Source organism: Ursus americanus, chromosome 21, assembly GCF_024610735.1.
Source record: "Ursus americanus isolate L20-20 chromosome 21, mUrsAme1.1.p, whole genome shotgun sequence".
Classification (NCBI taxonomy): Eukaryota; Metazoa; Chordata; class Mammalia; order Carnivora; family Ursidae; genus Ursus; species Ursus americanus.
In genome coordinates, this window is record NC_142147.1 from 40,208,420 (window position 1) to 40,235,439 (window position 27,020).

At 55.4% G+C, this 27,020-nt stretch overlaps 1 protein-coding gene across 1 annotated transcript; it reads left to right on the top strand.

The window, feature by feature from the left end:
* Positions 1-358: 358 nt before the first annotated feature.
* On the top strand, positions 359-27,020 carry GPI (glucose-6-phosphate isomerase). Its single transcript, XM_045796196.2, has 18 exons — positions 359-565; positions 1,650-1,740; positions 2,066-2,134; positions 3,777-3,896; positions 7,783-7,866; positions 7,996-8,142; positions 8,920-8,991; positions 9,485-9,529; positions 10,834-10,887; positions 22,665-22,725; positions 23,142-23,185; positions 23,297-23,449; positions 24,539-24,668; positions 24,794-24,870; positions 25,920-26,048; positions 26,273-26,348; positions 26,434-26,500; positions 26,612-27,020. Exons 1-18 carry the CDS (start codon positions 444-446, stop codon positions 26,745-26,747), a joined length of 1,677 nt encoding a protein of 558 aa, XP_045652152.1. The 5' UTR covers positions 359-443; the 3' UTR covers positions 26,748-27,020.

The following is a 27,020-nucleotide window of genomic DNA, read 5'->3' on the forward strand; positions in this document are numbered from 1 at the left end:
TTCCTTTTGTCAGCAGCACCTACCAGCCTCTGACCGCCCCCCTCCCCCCATACATTTTATTTATCGCTTTGTATCCTCAACACCTGGAACACGACCCGGGATGTGGAAGGTGCTGAATAAATGAATGGACCAAGGAAGCAGGCCGGGGCATGGGGAGCTCGGCCTCTTCACCCCAGTCACTTCCAGGCATAGGCTGGCAGACCAAGTGGCTGACCTGTCGCAGGGAGAGAAAAGGTAAGGCCCCATAGCAGCAGATGCTGTCAAGGTCGCCCGGAGGGCGCGGATAGCGGGAGGGGCGGGGCGAGGCGGGGAGCGGGGCGGGGCGGCGCTGCGCCTGCGCCATAAAGGCCGCTGCGCGTACCCGGTCTCCGCTAGCTGCGCGCCGCCCACCTCGTCTTCCTCCTGCAAGCTCGTCCGAGCCCGTGTACCCCAGTGCTCTCGCCATGGCCGCGCTCACCCAGAATCCGCAGTTCCAGAAGCTGCAGAAATGGTATCGCGAGCACGGCTCTGACCTCAACTTGCGCCGCCTTTTCGAGGGGGACAAGGAACGCTTCAGCCACTTCAGGTGCGCGCGCGGGGCCGCAGGCGGGGCGCGGACAGGCCGGAGCTGGATCAGGGCGCGCCGGGCGCGGTGCACCGGGTCAGGTGTGCGGGCCGGGGGTCGGGACGGCCGGGCCGGCGGTCCCCGGCGGTCCCCGGGGGTCCTCGACCGCCCCCGGCCTTGGATCGGGGCCCAGGCCTAGGCCTCAGTTCGTCCTTGACGCCTCCTTGAAGGAGGTTCTTTGGGGGCTCGCGGGCTCGCCGGTGGTCTCAGAACCCGAGCTGCTTAGTCATGAGAACCAGGCCCCTCCGCGGCTGCGTCTCTGCAGTGGCACGCATCTCTCTCTCCACCTCCTGTTGCCCCCCCCCCGCCCTCCCAGCCTCTGCCATTTGAGAAGGGACTCCTTCCGCAGTTGTGGGCAGGGGCCTTCGCTGACGCAGCAGGCGAGGAAAGGGCTGTCGCCTTCCCCCCGCTCCTGGCCCAGAACGGGTGGGGACATCCGCGGGGTGCGATCAGGGTGGGCAGGTCTGGGGGATTTGCAGGGAGCCGCGGAGGAAGGGGGGAGATGAGGGGACAGTGATTTCTGCGAAAGAGGCTCGGTGTGGAGACCTATGAACGATCAGAAAATGGAAAGGAGTCTGTTGGAGGAAATCTTGGGGGGCAGGAATCTCGGGGTGCTCCGGTGACTGGTGCAGGTGTGTTGGGCAGGGGAGGTCTGGGGCTCAGGACTGGAAGTCCCCATGGCCAGCCCTGCCTGCTGAGTCCTTCCGTGAGAGAGTCGCAGCGTGGAAGCTCTGGGAGGGAATGGTCGCTCCCTTGGCTGGGCAGGAGCGGTGCACCCAGCTGTTTGCCTTCGCTGGTCCAGCGGAGGAATGGCTTCTCAGGAGGGGTCGCCACCTCCCTTCTGCGAGAATGGCCGCTTTCACGGTGCTGCTGCTGCTGCTGCTCAGCCTGATGGGCAGACAGGTGACAGCGCCACTGTGCTGGGCAGCTGAGGCTTGTTGGGGTGTGGCTCAGGGAGGATGTTTTTTTCTGGATGCAGCTTTGGTCAGGGAATAGGCTGGGGAGAACTGGGGTGTGGTCATTGGCTTCTGCCATCCTTTTGCAGCTTGAACCTGAACACGAACCATGGGCATATTCTGGTGGATTACTCAAAGAACCTTGTGAACGACACTGTGATGCAGATGCTGGTGGACCTGGTAATGATCTGCTGTGGGGGGCTTGACCTGTGACCCACAGCTTGGCAAGCGAGCTGGGCTCCTTGAGCAGCTTTATTCCCTTCCCTCGGTGGACCTGGGTCACTGCCTCTGTGCCGACGTAGGGCTCTGAGCTCCTGCCCCCTGGCTCGGGTTCTGAGCAGCATCTCAGGGGACCCAGGCAGACCCCTCACAGGCAGCGGGGGAGGGCACCAGGCTGCAGCCATCTGTCAGCCCCACTGGGGGCTCCATCAAGCCCAGAGCTTGGTGGCTTGGGCTCTTGTCGCCAGCGTGGATGGGATCAGGCCTTAGTATCTTCTCTTCTCAGGCCAAGTCCAGGGGTGTAGAGGCTGCCCGGGAGCACATGTTCAGCGGTGAGAAGATCAACTTCACAGAGGTGAGCTGGCCTGTGGACAGCAGATGCTGCATACCCTTCAGGGCCTCTTCCTTCCCTTTGGGGTTCATCTGACTGATAGCCTCACACTGTCTTCACCTTTCCTCTTAAGCAATGTTTTTGCTTAACGAGGGGCATGACAGCCTGTTTCTTTGCGCGGGTTGCAGGGCCCTGGGGTGCGTCTTCCCCGGGACTGGCCATCTCAATCTGGTGAGCGTGGAATGGCTGCCAGTGTCTGCCTAGGGAGAGCACGTCTCAGGCCTGCAGGGAGACGGCTCCTCACAGCATGCACCGAGAACGTAACTCTGGTCTATCTTTGCTGCAAGATTTGTTGGTGAAAAGAGGAATCTGAGGACAGAAGCTCAGCCTCCTCCGTGATAGGCGTCAGTAAGAAGCAGCGATAAGGCCAGGGCTTGGGGGCCCTGTTCCTGAATCGCAGTGGCAGCCTGGAGGCATAATAATCACTAAGTGATCGGAGTCTCTTCCTTACAGGGTTAGCATCCTCCTTTTACACTCCCGGAAGCTGAGGTTCGGAAGGCAAATCGCTTATCCAAGACCTCACATCTGTAAGAGACAGAGGTTTTAAACTCAACCTGTCTCGCGGCTGGGCTAGGCTGAGGGAGGCCGCAGTCAAGGGGGGCTTCCTGGAGGAGTGCATTTTCCTGTGGAATGGGGGACAGGAGTGAGGTTGGGCAGAGTGAGGGCAGAGTGGCATGGCATGAAGTTCTCCACCTTAGGGGCGCCTGGGTGGCTCAGGGCATGTTAAGCGTCTGCCTTCGGCTCAGGGCATGATCCCGGAGTCCTGGGATCAAGCCCCATATCGGGCTCCTCCGCTGGGAGTCTGCTTCTTCCCTCCCCGCCCCCCCACCTGTGTTCCCTCTCTCACTGGCTGTCTCTCTCTCTCTCTGTTAAATAAATAAATAAAATCTAAAAAAAAAAAAAAAAAAGACCTTTAAAAAGAAAAAAAGAAAAAAAGTCCTCCACCTTAAAGGGCCTCTCCCTGCTTTGGAGCCCAGTGACCACCCCTTTCCTGCCCACCTGGGGTCTTTAGACCTGTTTGCTTCAAGGACTCCTCCGCCAGCTTCAGCTTGATGGGACTGTTGCTCTCACGTGACAAGGCCAGCTTCTTGGCACCTGTCACAGGCTACAGTTCCATTTGGTTTCTGGCAGTTAGTGTGAGGGGGCTGCTTGGTGAGGGACGTTTGAGTTGTCTGCTTTGCTCCATATCCAAGGGGCTGGGGGTGCTTTTTAGAAGGTGCCGGCAAAGACACCCTGAAGTTTCAGGGAGGCGATGAGATCAGCTTTAATGAGCCCCGGTCCTCTGAAGCTGTTGATTGCTTGTCTCTGATCTGTATTGTCCCCATTTGTCCCCTAGTTGTCTGCCTTTGCTCATTCTGTTCCTCTTTCCCTGGCTTTTCATGCCCTGACCAGCTAGGGGCCCTCTCGGCTTGTCCTGGGCTTCTCCTGGTCTCCCTCCCCCTGTGACTGTCCGTAGACTGTGGTACTAACAGACCTCGGGGCCTGCACGTCCAGCAGAGAAAGGGCTGAGCCGACTCCTGGGCCATGTTGCACCGTGCCCTCACCGCCCCAGCCGGCGTGGCGGCCCTGGGGTGGGGGGTCTTCACGCACTGCCTGTCGTCCCCAGGATCGGGCAGTGCTGCACGTGGCCTTGCGGAACCGGTCAAACACACCCATTCTGGTGGATGGCAAGGATGTCATGCCAGAGGTCAACAGGGTCCTGGAGAAGATGAAGTCTTTCTGCCAGGTAGGCAGCGCGGCCCTGGACGTGCCCTTGGCCGTGTATGTGTGTGGGTCTGGGAGTCTGGGGGCCCTGATGGGCCGCCCCTCCACTCTGCTTGGAGAGGATCCACGGCCTCACCGCAGCCTGACATGGAGCTGATCTGCGGGATAGCCCCGTGTTCTGAGGGGATTCCCCTGCCCCTGTGGGGAGGGAACGTACCTGTGGGGGGCCACAGAGCAGCCTCCTGCTGAACTCCAGACACCTGTGGGCTTGTGGTGACAGTGTGGCCAGGGTGGAGATCTGAAAAGCGAGGGCCCCGAGGGGTGGGATGGTACAGGAGAGACTTGCTTTTTCTAATCTCTTTAGCGATATGCCCTCCTTTTCTAGGCTGGAACTAGATAAAATCAATGTTCTAACATTTGATTGGCCATACCCCCAGCCAGCTCTCCAGAGGCATCGTTTCCAACGTTCCTTCGAGATCTTCTGAGCTTCCTGTGCGTGTGCTCTGTGTGTATGTGTACGTCTGCCTCCTCCTCTTTGAAACACACGTGCACACACTTTCACACATGCGGGTTCATTTTTACCTACTCTTCAGCTTATTTGTACTTAAACTAAGTCAGAAATGTCCCTGGGTCTGTGTCGATGCTCATAACCACGCCCCCTTTTCCTGTGGGGGAGGAGGGTGTAGGGGTTGCCTCAAACCAGCTAGAGATTTCCCCACGTCAACCACTGTTACCTCAGTGTCTGTCCCAGGGGCGATTCTGCAAGGGTTAGTGGCCATCCTCAAGCCTGGGGTACAGGGCTGATGTGTGTGTATGTGTGTGTGCACATCATATGTATGGGCTATGCGTGCTCTGGGAGTGATAATCTGGGCTCTGGTCAGCTTGTCCCTGAGACCAGCGGCCCCTGTCTGTCGCTGGTCCAAGTCTGGTGGCTTTGGCTGAGAGCCACTTCAGACCTTGGATGGCAGGAGTGATGTGGCCATCAGTCCTGGAGGCCTGATAGCCAGGTGAGTGGGACTTCCTAGGGTGAGGAAAGGTTGGCATCCTGTTGGGAATCTGGATTCCAGAATGCCCCTTAACAGTGGTCGATACTTGTGATGGGCCTTGGGTGTAGGGATGGGCCTTTCCAGCCATTGGTGGCGAGTGGTGGAGCTGACAGGCGTCGGAAGCCCGCTGCTGTGTTCGACGAGCCTGTGCGTGTTCAGGTCTGCTGCGGACAGCGTGGTCCTGGCTGTCTGGGAAGCTATTTCCAGGAAAGCCTTCCCTTACCACTGGCTGCGGGATACCTGACTCAGACGGACAGGGTATTTATAGCTCAGAAAATGCTGCTGAGTGGCAGCCATTGCACGTAAGGAACATTCCCCATGGATGTGCTCTTAGAAGTCCGCCAAGGTTGGGTTGAGGATGTTCACCATGATCTTGATTGTAGTGGCAAAAATCAGAAACAGTCTAAGCTTGGGGCTCCTGGCTGGCTCAGTTGGTGGAGCATGACTCTTGACCGCAGGGTCATGAGTTCGAGCCCTATGTCAGGTGTAGAGATTACTTAAACATAAAATCTTTAAAATTTTTTTATTAAAAAATTACATAAAGAACCCAAGCCCATTTATCAGAGGACTGATTAGTGAGCTCAGCGTGTGTTTGTGTATCGCAGTCCCAGGCACCATGCCATGAAGTTGAAAATGGAAGTTGCAGAACTGGCATGTGTCGTAAAACCCCATCCGGTCAAATAAAGGGTGTGTGTAATCATATTAAAGACCTACAATTTTCTTCTCCAGGATGCTTTATTGTAACAAAAGTTTAATGGTGAGGTTAAGGGTTGAGAAGCTGAGCAACTTTATTTCTGTACTGATGGAAAATTTCCCATGGCAACTGATTGCCTTATTTAAAAAAAAACAACAACAACCCCCAAAAAACCAAGTTGCTGGGTGTTACTGGTTTTGGGAAAGATATATATACTAGTTTTCTATTGATGTATAACAAATGGCTCCACAGCTTAGTGTCTGTAAACAACAGTCGACATTTCTGTGGATCAGGATTTGCGGTGGTGGTGCTGGCTGGTTGTAGACGAGATGTTGGCCAAGGGTAGCACTTCTCTGAAGGCTTGACGGATGGAGCCTGGAGGATCTGCTTCCAAGATGACTCACTCGCCATTAGTGCTGGCTTTTGGGAGGCTTCAGTTCCTTACCGTGTGCATCTTCTATAGGCTGAGTGTCCTCCTCACAAGACAGCTGACTTCCCCAAATGAGTGACCCAAGAGAGAGCAAGGCAGAGTGCCTCAAGGTCCTTTCTTACCTTGAGCTAGCATCAGAAATTATGTCTGTCATTTCCGTAATACCCTGTTGGTTGTATAGGTCACCTCTGATCAAAGTAGGAGGGGACAGCACAAGGACATGAATGTAATGCCAAGAGGTGAGGACCACTGGGACCCATCTGGCTGCATAGTCTGCCTTCAGGCTCCCAGTGGTTCATGTTCTTTCCACATGGAAATGGCCTCCTCCTTCTCCTAACGCCGTATCCCATTACAGTATCAGCCAGAGGTCAAGAGCCTCATCATGTGAATTGGGTGCAGGTATAGTAGTTCCTGCGTTTCTTCTAATACAACGCAGACACTCTTCCTTTTGATTTGAAGACCTGAGAATTAAACAGTTTATTTACATGTCACACACCTAACGAACAATGGTGAGGTAGGCGTAGAGTAATTGATGTAGGAAAATTTCCTTTTCAAAAAGAGGGGGATCATTGGAGGCATACAGGAGTCCTTGGTCTGAACAATTCTGAAATCCAATAGGACATATGTTGGCAGTTGCTTGGTTAGGACTCAAGGCCTCGGAATCATTTCTCAAGGTTTTTGGCTTTGCCCTCCTTCATTCTTGTTACCTGCAAGGTATTTTGTGTTTGTACCTGTGCGGTTTTCCCAGCCTGCTGACTGCCTGTGGAAATGTGGGTATCCAAAGCCCTCGTTTCCTTTCATAATGTCTCTGTCCCTTCCAGTCCAAGCTGGTCGTGTTGCTGACAGTTCAGTGATCTTAACAGCTTTGTAGGTCTCCTATGAAGCTTACTGGGGGACGGAGGTTCGCTCCATCAGGCAAAAGCCATACCTACAGGTTTCTTCAGGACAAGGCCTTTTCTACCATTGTCTTTCGGAGCAGATTTTCTCAGAAGCCTTATCTTTGACCAAAATGTTTTCTGTGTTATCACCTTCGGTCTTTCGGAGGGAGGTCCAAACAAAAGAAGGTTTTACAGCCACACTCTCTGCTTCTCCTTCATACTGTGCTTTTTGTTACAGTGTCTTGCGTTTGATCTTTGCCAAGGAGCCATCTCTTAATTTTAGCATCTGTTGTTGCCTGCAGAAGCTGGGAATTCTAAACCCAACAATTCCGGGTTTGTTTGTTTGTTTGAAAGTTCTTTAGTTTATTTCTCTTTTCTTGCATTTTATTGTAAGCACCAAGAAGCCAGGTGGTTCCTTTAACATGACTAATGGGTTATTGTATCCCAGTGGGTGCATAGGTCCTCCTTACTCAGCTTGGGGGTGCTGTACAGAGTTGTAAATGATAGGAGATGGGAATCGGTGGGGTCCATGTAGGGGCTGCCTGCATGTCTGATGGTCCTGTCCCTTGGCACAGACCAGTCCCGATAGTTGGCATTTCACACTTCTCGCTCTCTTATACGTTAGGTTCTGCTGAGAGTTCACCTTTGTTTTGTGAATTCTGAGAGGTGGGGGTGTCCCTCACTTAGCTGATGATGAAGAAGGGTCTAGCTGGGGGGTGAGTGTCGCAGGGAGCTCCCAGTGCGGTCTCAGGAGGCGCCTACGAGCACCTGGACGTTGGGCCTGAGGTACGAGGATGCTATTGAGCAGCAGTTTATACCTGGGGCTTTGGGCTGATTGCATCTCCCCTGCTCTGTGCCAGCGCGTCCGGAGCGGCGACTGGAAGGGGTACTCGGGCAAGCCCATCACGGACGTCATTAACATCGGCATTGGCGGCTCTGACCTGGTGAGGAGGATTCCCTGGGGATGGGGCAAGGGGGCCCACCCAGAGTCTTGGTTTTTCCAGGGTGAGACCTGGCTTCCCCACCTCTGTGGGCCCTGGAATCTTGTTTTCTGATGCTGCGGCTCCCCACAGGGACCCCTCATGGTGACCGAAGCCCTTAAGCCCTACTCTTCAGGAGGTCCCCGGGTCTGGTTTGTCTCCAATATCGACGGGACCCACATTGCCAAAACTCTGGCCACCCTGAACCCTGAGTCGTCCCTGTTCATCATTGCCTCCAAGGTATGGGTCTTGGTCCTGGCCTGGCTCCCCAGCCCTGTGGGGGTGGTGGGGGTGGTGGAGGATGCCTTGCCACTGTCCCGGGCATTGGACCCTCCTGAGCGCACTGTGCTTTATGGATCGGGTCAGCACCGCCGCCCTCAGACTGTTCCTTGGCAGGCGGCAAACACAGTTTCCTGATGGAAGCCCAGACTAGTCAGAACCTTCATCTTAAAGCCACATCTGTTTGCTTTATGGGATCTGTGCCCAGCCTGGGACTGTTCTTGTCTTTCTGAGACCCCTGTGCTTAATGTCTGTGCCTTTCCGATCCCAGAGCCATGCCCAGATAACGTAAGGGTTTTGTCTGTTGTCATTTACCCTGTTTACTCACATCGGTGCACATAAAATATTAAGAATTCCATATGAATTCTGAGATCAGAGCCTAGCCTGGGCTGAAGGGAGCCCCAGGCATGGCCACAGCCCCTTTCCTGACAGATGCTCTGGCCTTTGACCTGTGGTGGAGGAGTGGGGTGTGGGGTGGGGGTTGTGGCTTTTACTAGGATTCCTTTTCCTCTGCCTATGAAGTTCTGGGATCCCAGGATGATGGCACTACTCCTTCCAGGCCTTTGCCCCAGATACAGACACTTACTGTGGCTTTGTGGATAGGTGGGTAGGGGTTATGTGGGGTGACTGTCCCTGCTCGTGATCACTGGGCACCTACATGGCCTCTGCTGCTGGGCCCTGGTTCCAGGCCACACTGAGCCTGAGCTGGAGACCGACTGCTGTACTTTCTGGCTTCAGACCTTTACCACCCAGGAGACCATCACGAATGCGGAGACAGCGAAGGAGTGGTTTCTCCTCTCGGCCAAGGATGTGAGTGTTGGCGTGGGCGGTGGGCACTGGGAAGGACAGGGTGGGCGGGCCCGTGCACCTGAGTGGCCAAGCCTAATGCCGTCGCCCTGTTTCTCCCTAAGTTGGCAGCGGGAGGCAGCCTCTCGTGGTGCCTGCTTTTTCCAGTTTAGACATTGGGCTTTGCCAGGCCCAGACAGGTCAGATGAGCTAGAACCTGCCCTAACTAGCTGAAGGCACTTCAAGGTCCCTTGGCCCAGGAGGGATCCTCTCTACCCATGGCCACACCCACTTTACAGGGGAGGAAACCTGGGCCTGTGAGGGCCTGTGAGGTAGGATGGGCCTCACTCCTCTGTCCTCTTGACCTTGACATGGGGCTCCTCTTAACAGCCTCAGAGGCAAGGACTGGGAATAGCCAGTCCCTCCCAGGGCCTCGGTTTCTCCAGGGATGGGAGGCTTGCTGCCCTCGGGTGGCCCCTGGGATGGGTTTGGTGTAACCTGGCTCTGTCTCTTGTAGCCTTCTGCAGTTGCAAAGCACTTTGTTGCCCTGTCTACTAACACGGTAAGTGCCCATGTGGGCTCCCAGACTTCCTTCCCTGGGAGGGCCCAGGTCACGTCAAGGTCACAGCCAATGGGAATCCTCAAGTGAAGGTGTGGTTCACAGGTCTGGGGATCTTGGCTTGGCTGATGGGATGGAAGGCTGGGTTGCCTGTGGGTATGTGAGCTGCAAGCCATCCCTTTTGCATCCTCTCATCAAATCTCTGTAGCTCCAAAGGGATCTGGTTGGCTGCATCCACCTCCCAGGCCTGACTGATGTCCAGAACACCACACACATGACCTCCTTTGGCCTCTGCCAGCCTGCCACGGGCCCTCTCCCCGCATGGGATGCATGGGGTGGGGGTGCATCCCATTTCTTACATAAGGAGGTTAAGCCCCAGTGAAGGATTTTTGCCGAGTGACTGCATGAGTCAGTGGTGCTGGGATGAGAATGCGGTCTCCTACCTGCCAGTTGTCCCAGTCCGCCTGGCCTGAGGCTGTGCGAGGTATGGGGTGGGGAGGGTGGAGCTGTGTGCCGGAAGTACCAAACCAGGTGAGCACTTGCCGTGTGGTGGGCTTTGTATGGGGCCGTGTCAGAGCTGGAACCACACTCAGATTGTCCTGAGCACCCCTTCCCACCACCTCCGCCCCTGTTGTCCGTCCCCCACCCCTGCCTCCAGTGCTGACCTGCCCATAGTGGGGAGACAGGAGACATCTTCAGGCTGGCTCACCACGGCACCACTGTCTTCCTGCTGGCAGAGCTCACTGGTCGGTAGAGCGCCTCCTCCTTTGGGACTGCATAAGGGTTTGCTAACCCTGTCTGCCCAGGGGACAGAGCACCCGTGGGGTGGGTCTGGTTATCGCCTCAAGGCTTCCAGGGACAGAGTCACCATCTCTGATACTGGAAGGGCTGGACAGGTATCCTGGCTGTGGGACACCTGGCCTGGGAGGTGGCCCCTGCTCTGCTCGGGTTCCAGCCCTGGGCTCAGTTTCCATGTGTCCTGGATGGGCCAGTCTCTGTACCCCGACAGGTCCAGGCAGCGGCTCTTACAGGGCAGTGTGTGGGGCCAGGCCCTTGCATGGGCTGGGCAGCTTCCCTCAGCCGGAGGGCTTCACAGGCACCGGGCCTCGGGTGTTGCTGGATGGGAGCTGGCCTCGTGTCCAATTCTGGGGGTGGCTGCTGCCGGTTCCTGCCCTGGACTGACAGGCTGCTCTAGGCTCACCCCGTCCGTCCCCAGCTTGGACAGTGGGACACCGGGCACCCTGGAGCTCCTATTCTTATCTAGCTAACGTAGGTTTTCTTCCTTCTCTCTCTTTGCCCCTTCTTAGGCCAAAGTGAAGGAGTTTGGGATTGACCCACAAAACATGTTCGAGTTCTGGGATGTAAGTAAAGGCACTTCCTTGCGCTGGGTGAATTATGTGTCCGTGGTCAAGGCATGACCACCGTGACACAGATGAGGGGCCTGTGAGGTCAGGTCAACATTTATTGAGCACCTGCTGCATGCCTGGCTTTGGGAAGGGCTGAGAGGCCCTCAGGGAGGCTTGTGGGGCAGGAGCAGCCCCATTGGGATGAGGGCTCCACTTCCACCGGGGCGGGCTGAGCTTGCAGGGCCAGGCTAACACTCCCCTGGCTGTCTGCCAGCAGCACCCACTGGGGGGTAACTGGAGCCACCCCTACCCCCCCTCACTAAACTGAGGTTGTGAGTTATTCTCAGTGATGACCTTTCTCCGAACTTGCAGCCACAGTCCGTAAAGGCCACAGGGCAGGGTGAGGCAGGAGGTGTGACTGGGCAGGCCTGGTCAGGAGGTACAGGAACAGCTGGAAGGTAGCAGAGAGGAGGCGCCAGGCCTGGGGCCCGCCTGGGCCCTTGTCAGGCAGCTTGCAGAGCAGACTGTGCCTGAGAGGCCGAGCTGCGGGCTAACCTAGCAGCGGGGGTCACGGACTCCTCTCTGCCACAGCCACGGCTGGTGCCAGGCAGCGAGCGGGACCTGGCCTTGTGGCTGGCCTGCGCGTGGCCTTGGGAGAAGGGCTCTGTCTGTGGGGTGCAGTGTGGGCGCTGTGAACGCAGGGGGCGCTGTGCTAACACGGGACTGTAGCAGGCGCTTCAAGGAGGGCATTGTCCAGTTGGGGGTTTTCCTATTGGGTCTGTTTCCAGGCCTTCAGACTGGAAGCTGTTTGCTGGGTGGCAGCATCCACAGATGGAATCTCCTTTGAAAAGTCTAAAGGCCTTGGAGTCTGGGAGAACATTAAGCCCTAATGTCCTGAGGCATCTGTTGTGTGTCATGAGTTAACTTCTTTCTAGAATGGGACTAATTATGTACCATCCTTGTGAGAATTGAGAAGTCACTCAAATCATTTTCTGCATCCTGTGGCTCAGAGGAGGAACCCCGGTCGAGAGAGATCGGGCAGCTTCTAACAAACGTTGCATGTCTGATAAAGTAGGGGAGGCACCTGCTGCCTCTTCTCTGGGATCCGGAGCCTCAACAGGTGGTGGTCAGGGGCAAGAGGGTCTTCTGCTAGCCAAAGCCCTATGTGGGTTTTCACTGCCCATGACTGCCCAGCATGGAGAGGTGATGGGGCGGGGGGCGGCGGCTCAGGGCAAGGCCCAGGCCTCCCAGGTAAGGCCTGGGAATGACAGTTGGGCACACCAGCGTGGGGCCGGGGCCGGGTAGTGAGGCCTGAGTGGCCGAGGTGGGCACAGTGAAGGCCTCTTGGGCCGGGCCCGGCAAACCACATACACAGTGGCTGGAAGAGGGACCTGCCTGGGTCGCTAAGGGTGTATTATTGTTTTGAATCAAGAAGGTGACATCTGAGGAGCCAGGGACAGGTGAAATTTCTGAAGCTAGTATCTCTTAGGTGAGATGGAGGGTCAGGACAGGCATAGGGATATTGTGCTGGCTCTGAAGTAAGATCAGAAGAGGCCAGTCTGGTAGGGGGATGTGTAAGTGGTGGGGGCTCATCAGTTAGGGTCAGTTATGGGGTAGCTTCATGTCAGGATCAGGCAGAGATACGGTGGTACATTGTGGGGTTTCTCAGGGCTCAGCCGGAGTTAGCACACATTGGAGAGCTAACTTTGGCTGGTGGCGTCTAAAGAGGCACCAGGATAGGCACAGGTGAGTTCTGAGGAGGAGCCAGGACAAGTAAAGGTACTGATGAGGTCTGTGAATTCTGGGAGACACAGGTTATTTCAGGATGGTTCTGTCAAGTGAGGTCTGAGGAGCCAGAGTCACATACAGGTACTTTAACCTGGGTCTGTGAGTTGAAGTCCCTGGCATGGGACAGGTATATACATAGGGGTCTGTCCGACTGGTCCTGCAAAGTGAATATCAGGTAATGAGTGTCTGATCACTCAAATGAAGTGATAAAAACTCAGAATTAGGCAAACCTAGGTAAGTGCCCCGAGCCACATTAGCTACCTGGCTCTTGGCATCCTGACAGGTGTGATAAGCAGAGCTCGGGTTGCAGAGGCCTCTGAGGACCCGCAACCAGCCCAAGGTTCTGGCACTGGGTTCTGGCTGGGGTGGGGCTCAAGGGGCCCAGAGGAGTAAAAGGTAGGAATACACTGAGTTATAAAAGGTGAGGACTGGGGCATGGGGGCAGGGGAAGAACAGACAGGAGCTATGTCGGTAAGGTGTAGTCTGAGAAGCTCGTGGTGGACGAAGGCCTAGAGAGCCACATCTATGGGGTGAGATGTCTAGGGCCAAGTCTCTCAGCACCAACAGGCTCTCACCAGTTTTCCCTCAGGCTGAGGTAAGCAGCCAGGAGCAGTCTGGCCTGAGGGAAGAGTCCGTTCGGGTTAGGTTTGTACAGTGGAGTCTGCCGGCGTGGGAGGGCTGGAGAACCTCGTCTGTCTGAGGTCACAGGAGCTGAAAGCAGACAAGGTGTGTATGACTAGGTTTCTTAGGGAGGCCTCGGGGGCCAAGATGAGGCACGTATAGGAAGAAGTGGGTTACTCAGGTAAGGACACTGGAGCCGAAGACGGGCTGACGTCGCTGAGTCTGACAAGTGAGGACTAGAAACCCAAGATCGGGTCCAGGTGAGAACTGTGCCCTCGGGTGGTACCTAGCGGTTCTGGTGATGCGCAGGTTGATGATCCTGGAGGTGGTCCTGGGTCGCCTGGGGAAAGACAGAAGCTGGAGTCAGGCAGAGGGATGGGGAACATCCCAGAGGCATGCATCCGGAAGGTGTATGAATTCTGGGTCTGGCTCAGATATGTAGAACAGGTCTGTCAGGTGGGGCTTGAGAGGGCAGGTGAGTTTCAAGTTTGTACTTTTGGGTCTCAAATAGGTAAGGTCTAAGTTGCTGAGGTCAGGCCCTGGTTTGTATTCTGAACCTGAGGAGCTGGGGCCAAGCATAGGTGGGTAGAGCTGAGTTTTTTGGGTAACATCTTTGAAGCCAAGGGTAAGCAGAGGTAGGTTGACCTGAAGAGCCACGGTTAGATTTATTCAACTCTGTCTTCCCACTGAGTTTAGGTATAGGTAGGTAGACTGGATCTGTCAGGTAAGGCCTAAGGAGGCCGTGTTAGGCTTATCTAGAAAGAACTCTATCTCTTAGGTGATCTCTGCAGTAATGAAGTGACAGTCGGGAGGATAGGGCTCAGTCTCTCAGGTGAGATCTCAGGAGCCAGGATTGAGTGTAAGTGACTAGATCTGGATCTTCTAAGTTAAGGTCAACGTAGGCAGATAGAATTGCACCTCTACCTATCTTGTAGCGTTGTCTTGCAAGGCTGACAAGTTGTGGTCAGATACAGATAATGTGGAATTGAGTTTCTCAGGTAAGGTCTACGAGGTCCGTATCTGGCATGGGTTTGTATCCTTGGGACTATCCATATGAGTTAAGCATGGGTGAGTACAGCAGGGTTTGTCAGGTAAGGTCTATGCTGCCAAGATGAGGGCAGGTTCATAATACTAGGTCTGTCCAGTGAGATCTAAAAAGTCACAGTTGAGTCCAGGTAAGAATCGAATGTCTTAGATGTAAGCAACTGAGAGGAGGTACAGGTAGGCAGAGCTCGCCCACTATGTACAGTGTCAGGAACCAGGAGCAAGCATGGGGAGATAGATCTGGCCTGCCAGGTGAGTTCTGAGGAGCCAGGGTCAAGCCCAGGTAGGCAGAACTGGCCCACCAGGTATGGTCTGAGGAGCCAGGGTCAAGCCCAGGTAGGTAAAACTGGCCCACCAGGTATGGTCTGAGGAGCCAGGGTCAAGCCCAGGTAGGTAAAACTGGCCCACCAGGTGAGGTCTGAAGAACCAGGGTCAAGCACAGGTAGGTAGAGGTGGTCCGCCATGTAAGGCCTGAGGAGCGAGGGTCAAGCCCAGGTAGGTAAAACTGGCCCACCAGGTGAGGTCTGAAGAACCAGGATCAAGCACAGGTAGGTAGAGCTGGCCCACCAGGTGAGATCTGAGGAGGCAGGGTCAAGCACAGGTAGGTAGAGGTGGTCTGCCATGTAAGTCCTGAGGAGCGAGGGTCAAGCCCAGGTAGGCAGAACTGGCCCACCAGGTGAGGTCTGGGGAACCGGAATTAAGCATAGGTAGGTAGAACTGGACTGCCAGGTATCATATGAGGAGTCAAGATCAAGTATAGGTAGGTAGAATTAGCCTATCAGATAAAGTTCGAGGAATTGGAGTCAGGTCCAGGTAGGCTTGCTAGGTGAGGTCTGAGGGACCAGGGTCAAGCCCAGGTAGGTAGAGTTGGCCCTCCAGGTATGGTCTGAAGAAGCAAGGTCAAGCACAGGTAGGTAGAACTGGTCTGCCAGGTAAGGTCTGAGGAGCCAGGGTCAAGCACAGGTAGGTAGACCTGGCCCACCAGGTATGGTCTGAGGAGCCAGGGTCAAGCACAGGTAGGTAGAGCTGGTCTGCCAGGTAAGGTCTGAGGAGCCAGGGTCAAGCACAGGTAGGTAGAACTGGTCTGCCAGGTAAGGTCTGAGGAGCTAGGGTCAAGCACAGGTAGGTAGAACTGGCCCACCAGGTATGGTCTGAGGAGCCAGGGTCAAGCACAGGTAGGTAGAACTGGCCCACGAGGTATGGTCTGAGGAGCCAGGGTCAAGTACAGGTAGGTAGAATTAGCCTATCAGGTAACGTTTGAGGAGTTGGAGTCAAGTCCAGGTAGGCTTGCTAGGTGAGGTCTGAAGAACCAGGGTCAAGCCCAGGTAGGTATAGCTGGCCCACCAGGTGAGGTCTGAAGAGCCAAGGTCAAGCCCAGGTAGGGTGAACTGGCCCGCCAGGTAAGGTCTGGGGAGCCAGGGTCAAACACAGGTAGGTAGAACTGGTCCACCAGGTATGGTCTGAGGAGCTAGAGTCAAGTACAGGTAGGTAGAATTAACCTATCAGGTAACGTTTGAGGAATTGGAGTCAAGTCCAGGTAGGCTTGCTAGGTGAGGTCTGAAGAACCAGGTTCAAGCCCAGGTAGGCAGAACTGGCCCACCAGGTGAGGTCTGAGAAACTGGGATCAAACACAGGTAGGTAAAACTGGCCCACCAGGTGAGGTCTGGGGAACCGGATCAAGCATAGGTAGGTAGAACTGGACTGCCAGGTATCATCTGAGGAGCCAAGGTCAAGTATAGGTAGGTAGAATTAGCCTATCAGATAAAGTTCGAGGAATTGGAGTCAAGTCCAGGTAGGCTTGCTAGGTGAGGTCTGAGGAGCCAGGGTCAAGCCCAGGTAGGTAGAGCTGGCCCTCCAGGTATGGTCTGAAGAAGCAAGGTCAAGCAGAGGTAGGTAGAACTGGTCTGCCAGGTAAGGTCTGAGGAGCCAGAGTCAAGCACAGGTAGGTAGACCTGGCCCACCAGGTATGGTCTGAGGAGCCAGGGTCAAGCACAGGTAGGTAGAACTGGTTTGCCAGGTAAGGTCTGAGGAGCCAGGGTCAAGCACAGGTAGGTAGAGCTGGCCCGCCAGGTAAGTTCTCAGGAGCCAGGGTCAAGCACAGGTAGGTAGAGTTGGTCTGCCAAGTAAGGTCTGAGGAGCCAGGGTCAAGCACAGGTAGGTAGAGCTGGCCCACCAGGTAAGGTCTGAGGAGCCAAGGTCAAGCACAGGTAGGTAGAACTGGCCTGACAGGTAAGGTCTGAGGAGCCAGGGTCAAGCACAGGTAGGTAGAGCTGGCCCACCAGGTAAGGTCTGAGGAGCCAAGGTCAAGCACAGGTAGGTAGAACTGGCCTGACAGGTAAGGTCTGAGGAGCCAGGGTCAAGCACAGGTAGGTAGAACTGGCCCATCAGGTAAGGTCTGAGGAGCCAGGGTCAAGCACAGGTAGGTAGAACTCGCCCACCAGGTATGGTCTGAGGAGCCAGGGTCAAGCACAGGTAGGTAGAACTGGCCTGACAGGTAAGGTCTGAGGAGCCAGGGTCAAGCACAGGTAGGTAGAACTGGCCTGACAGGTAAGGTCTGAGGAGCCAGGGTCAAGCACAGGTAGGTAGAACTGGCCCACCAGGTATGGTCTGAGGAGCCAGGGTCAAGCCCAGGTAGGTAGAATTAGCCTATCAGGTAAAGTTTGAGGATTTGGAGTCAAGTCCAGGTAGGCTTGCTAGGTGAGGTCTGAAGAACCAGGGTCAAGCACAGGTAGGTAGAGCTGGCCCTCCAGATAAGGTTTGAAGAGCCAAGGTCAAGCCCAGGTAGGGAGAACTGTACTGCCAGGTATGATCTGAGGGGCCAATGTCGAGCATAGGTAGGTAGAACTTAGCCTATCAGGTGAAGTCTGAGGAAGTAGAGTCAAGCACAGGGAGGCAGATTTGGCTTGCCAGGTGAGGACTGAGGAGTCAGGGTCAAGCACAGGTAGGTAGGACTGGCTCACCAGTAAGGTTTGAAGAGCCAAGATCAAGCAGAGGTAGGTAGAAGTAACCTATCAGGTAAGTCTGAGGAACTGGAGTCATGCACAGGTAGGCAGATTGGCTTGCTGGGTGAGCTGTGAGGAGCCAGGGTCAAGCACAGGTAGGCAGATCTGACTTGTCAAGCAAGGTCTGAGAAGCCAGGGTCAAGCACAGGTAGGTAGAACTGGACCGCTGGGTATGGTCTGAGGAGCCAAGGTCGAGCATAGGTAGGTTGAACCAACCGGTCAGGTGAAGCCTGAGGAACTGGGGTCAAGCACAGGTAGGCAGAGCTGGCCCACTGGGTACAGTAGGAGGAGCCCAGGACATACATACAGGGTGGGTAGAGCTGCCTTACTAGCCGCAGTGTAAGGACTTGGGCACGTAAGGTAGACAGATCTGGCCTGCCAGGCATGGTCTCCGGACCCAGGGTCGTGCACTGTAGGCAGAACTGGCCCACTAGATATGGTCCGAGGAGTCAGGGTAGCACAGGTTGGCAGAACTGGCCTGCTAGGTGCAGTATAAGGAGCCAGGGTCCAGTGTAGCTCAGTAGAACCGGCCCAGCAGCTGCAGTGTAAGGAGCCACAGGCATGTAAGGTTGGCTGAACCGCCCTGCCAGGGATGGTCTCCGGACCCAGAGTCGAGCACAGGTCAGTGGAGCTGGCCTGACAGATGTGGTCTGAGGAGCCAGGGTCAGAGGCAGGAAGGCAAAGCCTGTCTACCAAGTGTAATGTCTTGAGGAGGCCCGAAGAGTTGGGGTTGAACTGAGGAACTAAGGTCCAGCATAGATAGAGCCGGCCTGCCAGGTGTGGCCTGAGGAGGTCAGTGAGGTAGGTAGATTGACTTTCTGGTGTTGGATTCAGGCAAGGGTCCGTATCCTTGGGTTTTTGTGGTGAGGCCTGAAGAAGGAAGGCGAAGCTTGGGTGGGTGGAGTGGCCACAGGTGAGTCCCGCAGCTCTGGGGTCTTAAGGTAAACAGACCACCTTGGGGCTCAGAGGAGGTCTGCAAGCCCTCAGACGTGAGCAGGTGGACGTGGCTCTTTCAAGCAAAGGCTTTGGAGCCAGAGATACCTGCCTGGGGCTTGTTGGTGACGTCTTTGGAACATGGTTCTGGCTCAGGTGTGCTGACCCAGGTCTTAGAGTTAGAGGGGAGGCTTGGAGAGCATGGGTTAGTCACAGGGAGGGAGAACCACATCTTGCAGGGGTGGGTGGGGCGGTCTCTAGAGCACAGGTCTGCAGAGAGATTTGTGTCCTGTGAGCTGAGGCTCATCAGTGAGGCGTTGGTGCCGGGTCACGCAGCGGTGGTTAGCGTTGGCTCTGGCTGCAAGATGCGAAGAGCCATGTCAGACAAGGATAGAGAGCTGGGTTTTTCAAGTTAGGCCTGGAGGCGTTCAGGTCAGGCCTGTTTAGACAGAGCTGGGTCTCTCAGGAAGGCGTGAGGAGTCTGAGTTAGGCTTGGGAAGGTGGGCCTGGGTCTGTCGGTTGAGATGTGAAGAGTCCGGGTCCGGCACAGACAGATGTGGAGCCGGCGCGTCTGCACAGCTGCGTGGGGCCTGGCTCCGCAGGGGTCTGACCCTGTGGTGTGAGTCCTGGAGGAGGACCTGGGTAGGCAGAACTGAGCTCGTGGGCAAAGCCATTGCTTCCGTCCATCTGTGTTGGCTTTGTCATGAGTCCATGGACAGAGGTCTATCAATGTGATCTTCGGTTGGTTCTTGTCCTCTGGATTCAGGGACAAGTTGGCGTCCCTGGGCTTGTTAGGTGAAATGAGTAGGCATGATCTAGCCCAGGAACGCATAACCGGTGTGGCTGGTGAGGCCTGAGAATGTGGGTCAGGTGCAGGTGGGGCCCTCGGTGGTAGGATCAGGCATGGGCTCTCCTCACAGGAAAGCCAGAGTCATCATAGGTATATGTCCCTACGGTTGGCCTGGGGAGGTCTCGGGAACCCTTAGGATCACGTAGGACAGATAGAATGCCTTGAACCAGAACTCCTGTTCTCAGTACCCTGGTCAGGCATGATGGGCAGAGCTCATGGTATTGCAGAGGCCCGAGGATCTATAGCCAGGCCAAGGTGTGGTCTGATGGGCATAGGGGCTGAGTTACTCACATGGGAAAAAAGTAGATTATAAGTGGTTAGATAAAGTGAGGGGCTGGGGGCTGGGACAGGGGAGGCACAGAATGCCAAACCAATGAGGAACTACCTCTGTGAGGTGCGATCTGAAAGGGCCACTGCAGGTAAAGTGAGTTCTCGAGATCGTGTCTGTAGGTGGAGGTCAGACGCTGGCATTGCTGGACTCCCAAAAGTGAGGTGTAATGACCCGGGACAGCCAAAATCAGCAGCTTGGCCGTGCAGTTTCTAGAATTGAGTCTGTTCAGTGAGATCTGGGAGCCTGTGTCAGGCGTAGTGTGGCTCCTGGGACTGTGTCTGTCTGGTAAGGTTCTCCCAGACCTGGACTCTTTCCAGGTGAAGGGCTCCAACCATTCATCTCATTACCCAAGCCAGAAACCTCTGGGTCACACTTGATTCTCTCTTCTTTTCAATTCATCCTGTTTGATTGAAGCTCCTGAATGAGCCCTCTGCCTTCCCCATCCAGGGTCGAGTCGTGTTCCTGATGACCACTGGGGCTCCCTGCTTCATCCTCCGGCATTGCCTCTCAGCTTCTACCCTCCAGCTCCCACGCCTTCCTTCATCTAGACTGTGCTGTGGTTCCTCTTGCCCAGCCTGTCTCAGTGGGCTTCCAGTAGAGAATTAAGCCCTCATACCCCAAGGCTTCCAGGAGATGTCATGAATTAGCATTTCTTCCTTGCTTCTAGGAGGGTATTAGCCTTGGACCATCCTTGGGAGAGTTGAGAAGTGAAGACATTGAAAGTGTTTTCTGTGGGGCTTAATTCTCTCAGTTGAGAAAGGCTGTTCTTGCCACAGGACCTTCGCATATGCTGTACTGGCTGCTGGAATGCTTCTCCCCCCTCAGTGCTTTCCTGGGTAATGCCTGGTCATTCTTTAGATCCAAGCTTAAGCACTCCTCAGATTCCTTTTACAATTGATTTCATTGCTGTATTTCCATTCTCCCAAGCACTTGTATTTCATTTCACATTTTTTGGCATGATTATTACATCTCTGGGGAGCCCCCCTGGGCTGCTTCTGTTGAATATGGTAGGTGCTCCATAAAAAGCTGTTAGGAAGATGTGAATGGATGTCTGAGGATTTAAGTGATACAGAGTGGAGTCTGCAAGTGTGACTAGGTGGGTCTTGGGGCTGAGGCTGAGAAGATCTATCAGGTATGAGCCCTGGGCCTGGCACTGTCCCGGGAGGCACTGGGTCTGTCTGGTGCAGGCCAAACCCAGGTTTATTGGTATCTGAGGAGGCCGGGCTGAGACCCAGATAGAAGGTACTGTATCTTTCCTTGTATGAGGAATAGGACCTCATACCTGTGCCAGCAGATTCTGACCTGTTACCGGCCAGGTAGGTGGGCTAGTCACAAGTACGAGATGCTGGGGCTGTCAGTGTTTAGAGAGTCTGGATATAGATATGAGGTACTAGGTCTGTCAGTGACTGAGGAGGTGGGTCCTGGCACAAGTAGGAGGCATCGGTTCTGTCATTGTCCCATGAGGCACAACCAAACACAGGTATGAGGTACTGGCTCTGTCAGTATTTGAAGACACTTTGGCACAGGTATGAAGCACTGGATCTCTCAGTGTCTGAGGGGGCTGGACCTGGCAAGGTATGAGATGCTGGTCTGCTGGTGTCTGAGGAAGTGGGGCCTGGTACCAGGTAGGAAGCACTGGGTCTGTTTCTAAGGAAACTGGTCCTGGCACAGGTATGAGGCACTGGGTCTCTGTCTGAGGAAACAGCCTGGTACCAGGTATGAGGCTCTGGGTCTATCTGTGTCTGAGGAGGCCAGGTCTGGCACAGGTATGAGGCAGTGGGTCTGTTGGTGTCTGAGGAAATGGTGCCTGGCACAGGTATAAGGCACTGGGTCTGTCTGAGGAGGAGGCCAGGCCTGGTAAAGGTATGAGACGCTGGGTCTGTGTGTCTTTCTGTCTGTCTGAGGAGGAGGCCAGGCCTGGTGCAGGTATGAGGTGCTGGGTCTGTGTGTCTGTCAGAGGAGGAGCCTGGGCCTGGCACAGGTATGAGACCCTGGGTCAGTCTGTCTGTCAGAGGAGGGGCCTGGGCATGGCACAGGTATGAGGCATTGGGTCTGTGTGTCTGAGGTGGATCCTGGGCCTGGCACAGGTATGAGGCCCTGGGTCTGTCTGTCTGTCAGAGGAGGAGCCTGGGCCTGGCACAGGTATGAGGCACTGGGTCTGTGTGTCTGAGGGGGAGGTGGGGTCTGGCACAGGTATGAGGCGCTGGGTCTTTGTGTGAGGAGGAGGTGGGGTCTGGTGCAGGTATGAGGCGCTGGGTCTGTCCGTCTGTCAGAGGCGGAGCCTGGGCCTGGCACAGGTATGAGGCGCTGGGTCTGTCTGTCTGTCAGAGGAGGAGCTTGGGCCTGGCACAGGTATGAGGCGCTGGGTCTGTGTGTCTGAGGGGGAGGTGGGGTTTGGCACAGGTATGAGGCGCTGGGTCGGTCGGTCTGTCAGAGGAGGAGCCTGGGCCTGGCACAGGTATGAGGCACTGGGTCTGTGTGTGAGGAGGAGGTGGGGTCTGGCACAGGTATGAGGCGCTGGGTCTGTCTGTCTGTCAGAGGCGGAGCCTGGGCCTGGCGTGGGTATGAGGCACTGAGTCTGTCTGTCTGTCAGAGGAGGAGCCTGGGCTTGGCACAGGTATGAGGCCCTGGGTCTGTCTGTCTGTCAGAGGAGGAGCCTGGGCCTGGCACAGGTACGAGGCACTGGGTCTGTGTGTCTGAGGAGAAGGTGGGGTCTGGCGCAGGTATGAGGCGCTGGGTCTGTCTGTCTGTCTGAGGAGGAGCCTGGGCCTGGCACAGGTATGAGGCACTGGGTCTGTGTGTCTGAGGAGGAGGTGGGGTCTGGCGCAGGTATGAGGTACTGGGTCTGTCTGTTTGTCTGTCAGAGGCGGAGCCTGGGCCTGTTGTGGGTATGAGGCTCTGGGTCTGTCTGTGTGAGGAGGAGGCCGGGCCTGGTGCAAGTATGACGCACTGGGTCTGTCTGTGTCTGAGGAGACAGGGCCAGCCATGGTAAGGTCTTCAGTTGAGTCTTGTGGTTCTGATCAGTCTCATGTAGTCTTCCCTGTTGGTCAGCACAGAGTTGCCAGCGCCTGGCCTGCTGTCTTGCTTCCCAGAGGTGGGTTGGGCCCAGGCCCTCCATGCTGCTCCTGTGGAAGAACATTGCTCTCGGGGCAAATTTTGTGGCAGGAGGGAGGGGGGCGGGGTGTGCCAACCCTTCTTCAGCACGTTTTCCTGTCTCTCCTAGTGGGTAGGAGGACGCTACTCGCTGTGGTCAGCCATTGGACTCTCCATTGCACTGCATGTGGGTGAGTGTGTGTTTTAGTTGTGGGAGACCATGTTGTAGTCTGCGGTCAGGGGTGGGGGTCGCATGTCCCTGAACACCTTTCTGACCCCACAGGCCGTTGGCCTCTGCCCCCTTGGCTGGAACATTTCTTTCTGGTCAGGAGGGCAGGCCTGACTTTTCTCTGGGATTTGCAGGTTGGCCTTTCTCTCTACCCCTCACAACTGCCGTCCTGTTGTTTCCCATGGAAGGTGAAGTTAGATCGGCCTTTGCGCTCAAGGCTGACTCTGGTTAGAGAGGCTTTCTGTGGGCCCAAGTCTTCCCAGGTCCTGTTTCTTCTGGCTGCACATCAGCTTTTCCTTGGTTCCAGAAGAAGCTGTGTCCACTGCCACGAGGGCACTGGACATGACCATTTCTGTTGACGCTGCTTTTGTGTCGCAGGATTTGACAACTTTGAGCAGCTGCTCTCAGGGGCTCACTGGATGGTAAGTGCTGAGGCTTGTGTTCTCTGTCAGAGACATTTGGTTGGTCCAGCTCCCATCTTCCTTCCCTCCTGGGCAGCTGCTCAGCTCCCACCCACCCTGCTCTCGTTTCAGGACGAGCACTTCCGTACGACACCCCTGGAGAAGAATGTCCCTGTCCTGCTGGCTCTGCTGGGTATCTGGTACATCAACTGCTTTGGGTGTGAGACGCAGGCCATGCTGCCCTATGACCAGTATCTGCACCGCTTTGCTGCCTACTTCCAGCAGGTAGGCCAGGCCAGAACTTGGGGTCAGCCTGTGGGGGGCCTGGGAGGCCCAGGAGCCCAGGTTCCTGCCCCTCTAGTGGCTTTTTCCCCCAACTGCCCTTGGGCACAGCCAAGGCCTACTTGTGTTCCAGTCTCAGGGTGAATCTCTGTTACCAGGGTCCATTTGGTGCGTGTTAGCTGAGTTTGACCACCATGGGAGGGCATGACTAGTTATCGTGGTGGCCAGTCAGACCCTCAGGGCATGTGTCTTCCCTGGGTCATTTCTTCCTTGGCCATCACCCTGTGTGCCTGCCAGAGGGTGGGGCCACCAGCTGGGACCCCTCTGGCTTGTACTGCCTTTGTCCCTCCAGGAAAGCAAGTTCACACCCAGTCTGTGGTGCCCCTTTGGGCTGTTCACGCCCCTCTGCACCCCCGCAGATCTCCCAGAACCCCTGGGGACCAAGCAGCCCTTCTCGAGTCCCGATTCTATTCCATGCAGCCCTTCCACATCTGTCCCTGGTTTGTTCAGCATGATCCTAGTTTTTGGCCTGCAGCCCTTGGGCAGGCACAGTCGACTTTCACCAACACCTGAAGCTGATTAAAGAAGGGGCCAGGGCTCCCCCACAGCCCAGCATCTGGTTGAGGTGACAGACCTCAAAGGTTGTACCAGCCCTGGACCCCAGCCAGCCTTTCTGTTAAGACGTCAGTTAAAGAGGGGCACCTGGCTGGCTCGGTCAGAAGAGCACAGGACTCTTGATCTTGGGGCCATGAGTTCGAACCCCATGTGGGGTGTAGAGATTACTTAAATAAATAAACTTTAAAAAAAAAGGTATCAGTTAAAGATACTGTGACTGATTTCTGCTCTTACAGAGGTCCTCCTCAGACCTCCATACCCACCTTCTCCTGGTCGTGGGTCCTTCCTGCAGTGGTCTAAGCCAGAAAGCTAAGAGCCTGTGTCCTCACAGGTGAGGGGAGATACAGGGGTCCTGCCTGTGGACACCACACAGGGCAGGGCAGGTACGCGTGGTGCATCCCAGGCAGGATCTAGGCACAGTGCATGAAGAAAAGCAAGGCTTGCAGCTAGAGGGCTGGGTCTCTGTCCCTGCTCCAGGGTGACATGGAGTCCAACGGGAAGTATATCACCAAGTCCGGCACTCGCGTGGACCACCAGACGGGCCCCATTGTGTGGGGGGAGCCAGGGACCAACGGCCAGCATGCCTTCTACCAGCTCATCCACCAAGGTAGGGGCCCTCTGGCCTGGGCGGGGGCTGCTGTGGACGTGGAGGGCCCACCAGCAGAGACTTCTCCCTCGGGTGGCTCCCGTGGGCTGGGGTAGGTGCTTGGCTGATCACTGTGGTCTTTGCAGGCACCAAGATGATACCTTGTGACTTCCTCATCCCAGTCCAGACCCAGCACCCGATAAGGAAGGGTTTGCATCACAAGGTAAGGGCCCTGACCAGCCTCTCCTCACACTTTCTCAGGTTCACTTTACGCCCAGGCTACTTAAGAGCTGATGCATTAGTGGGCACTTATGCCAGTTTTCTATTCCTGCCGTAATAAATTACACAAACTTAGTGGCTTAAAACAACACCCGATTTTTATCTCAGTTCTGTGGGTCTAAAGTCCAGCAGGCTCCACTGGGTGTCTGCTCAGGGTAGGACCAAGGTCCAATTTCCTTGACGGCAGCTGGGGGTCATTCTCAGCTTCAAGAAGCCACCTTGGCCTGTGGTGCTGTCCATCTCAGAGCCAGCAGTGGTGGGTTGAGTCCCGCTCCAGCCTCAGTTCTGTCCTGCCCCTTCCGTTGCATCTCTCTGACACAGTTGTCTTGACTTCCACTTCTGAGGGCCTATGTGATTCCGTTAGGCCCACCTATCCCTGTCTCAAGGTCTGTTACCTTCATTCCATCTGTAAGATGCCTTTTGCCATGTAATGTAACCCACAGAGGTGTAACAGCAGGGAGGGGGCAAAGGTCATGGAGCCAAACTCGTGCTTACCACAGCAGCACACGAGACGATAAGATAGATATTGCTGGGGTGCCTGGGTGGCTCAGTCAGTTGAGCATCTGACTCTTGGTTTTGGCTTGGGTCATGATCTCAGGGTCGTGAGATGGAGCCCTGAGTCAGGCTCCGCACTCAGCGGGGAGTCTTTTTGGTATTCTCTGTCTCTGTCTCTCTCTCTCAAATAAATAAATAAATAAATCTTAAAAAAAAAAAAAGAAAAAGAAAAAGGTAGATATTGCTAAGTTCCTAGCAGGGTCTTTGGCAAGTCATGCGTATCCATCCCTTCAAGGGCAGTTACTGTTGTCACGTACTTTGCTGTGTCGTCAGATGCGCCCTGCAGTCCCCCTCTCGCTCCACCTGAACTCTACATTAGGGGCTGGCAGCCTGACGTAGGTTGGGACTAGCTCCACCAGGGATGTGCCGGGCAGTCTTGCCCCTCTGCATGAAGCTCACACAGGACTTCCAAGTGGAACTGGGTGTCTCTCTTGTCAGATCCTCCTGGCCAACTTTTTGGCCCAGACTGAGGCCCTGATGAAGGGGAAGTCGAAAGAGGAGGCCCGCAAGGAGCTGCAGGCCGCGGGGAAGAGTCCAGAGGCCTTGGAGAAGCTGTTGCCACACAAGGTCAGCACTTCTCCTGAAGGGGGCTTTGGCTGGCATCCTGGAGTTGGAAGGATAAAATTGTGGGGTCAGGGTAGGGATTCATGAGTGCCTGGCTTGTCCTACCCAGTAGGAGGGACTGTCCTTACAGATAGGCATATCCCAGCTTTTGGGGGTAGGGTGCACATCCGTTCTGGGGATTTAGGGGTTATAACTAACTAGGGGACATTCCTGGGTGTTTTCTAAAGGTCTTTGAAGGAAATCGCCCAACCAACTCTATTGTGTTCACCAAGCTCACGCCATTCATTCTGGGAGCCTTGATTGGTGAGTGAGCAGGGAAGGACCTGGCCTGGGGTAGGTTGGATTGGGCCGGTAAAGCCCTAATGTGCCCCATCTGCCACCTCTGCAGCCATGTATGAACACAAGATCTTCGTTCAGGGTGTCATCTGGGACATCAACAGCTTTGACCAGTGGGGGTGAGTTGCTCCTTCTCCTGGGAAGGGTGGAGAATGCCTGTGGGTTGGCTTGTGGATTTGACTCGCGGTGCTGGAACTTCCTCTTACCATTCTTTCTCCTTGTCCTGGCAGGGTGGAGCTGGGAAAGCAGCTGGCCAAGAAAATCGAGCCTGAGCTTGACGGCAGTAGCCCAGTGACCTCTCACGACTCTTCCACCAATGGGCTAATCAACTTCATCAAGCAGGAGCGTGAGGCCAGAAGCCAATAAACTCATGCCCGGCTGCAGTCCCTGTTGTGACTGGTCCTTCTTGTCCCTCCTCACCAGAGATGCACTGCACAGCCCTTCCCAGAGCCGCCTCTGGTTGCGGGCTTGGAGCACAAGCCCTTTGGGGGAAGCTGGTCTGGAATTGCCACCCCTGCCCTTCCCTGTCCGCATGCCTTCTGTTTTACGATTGGCTGAAGGGTTTCAGTGCAGCTGATTTTTCTGACCATGTTCACTTTGTTCGTGTACCGGATAGAAAAATAAAGATGCCACAAAGGA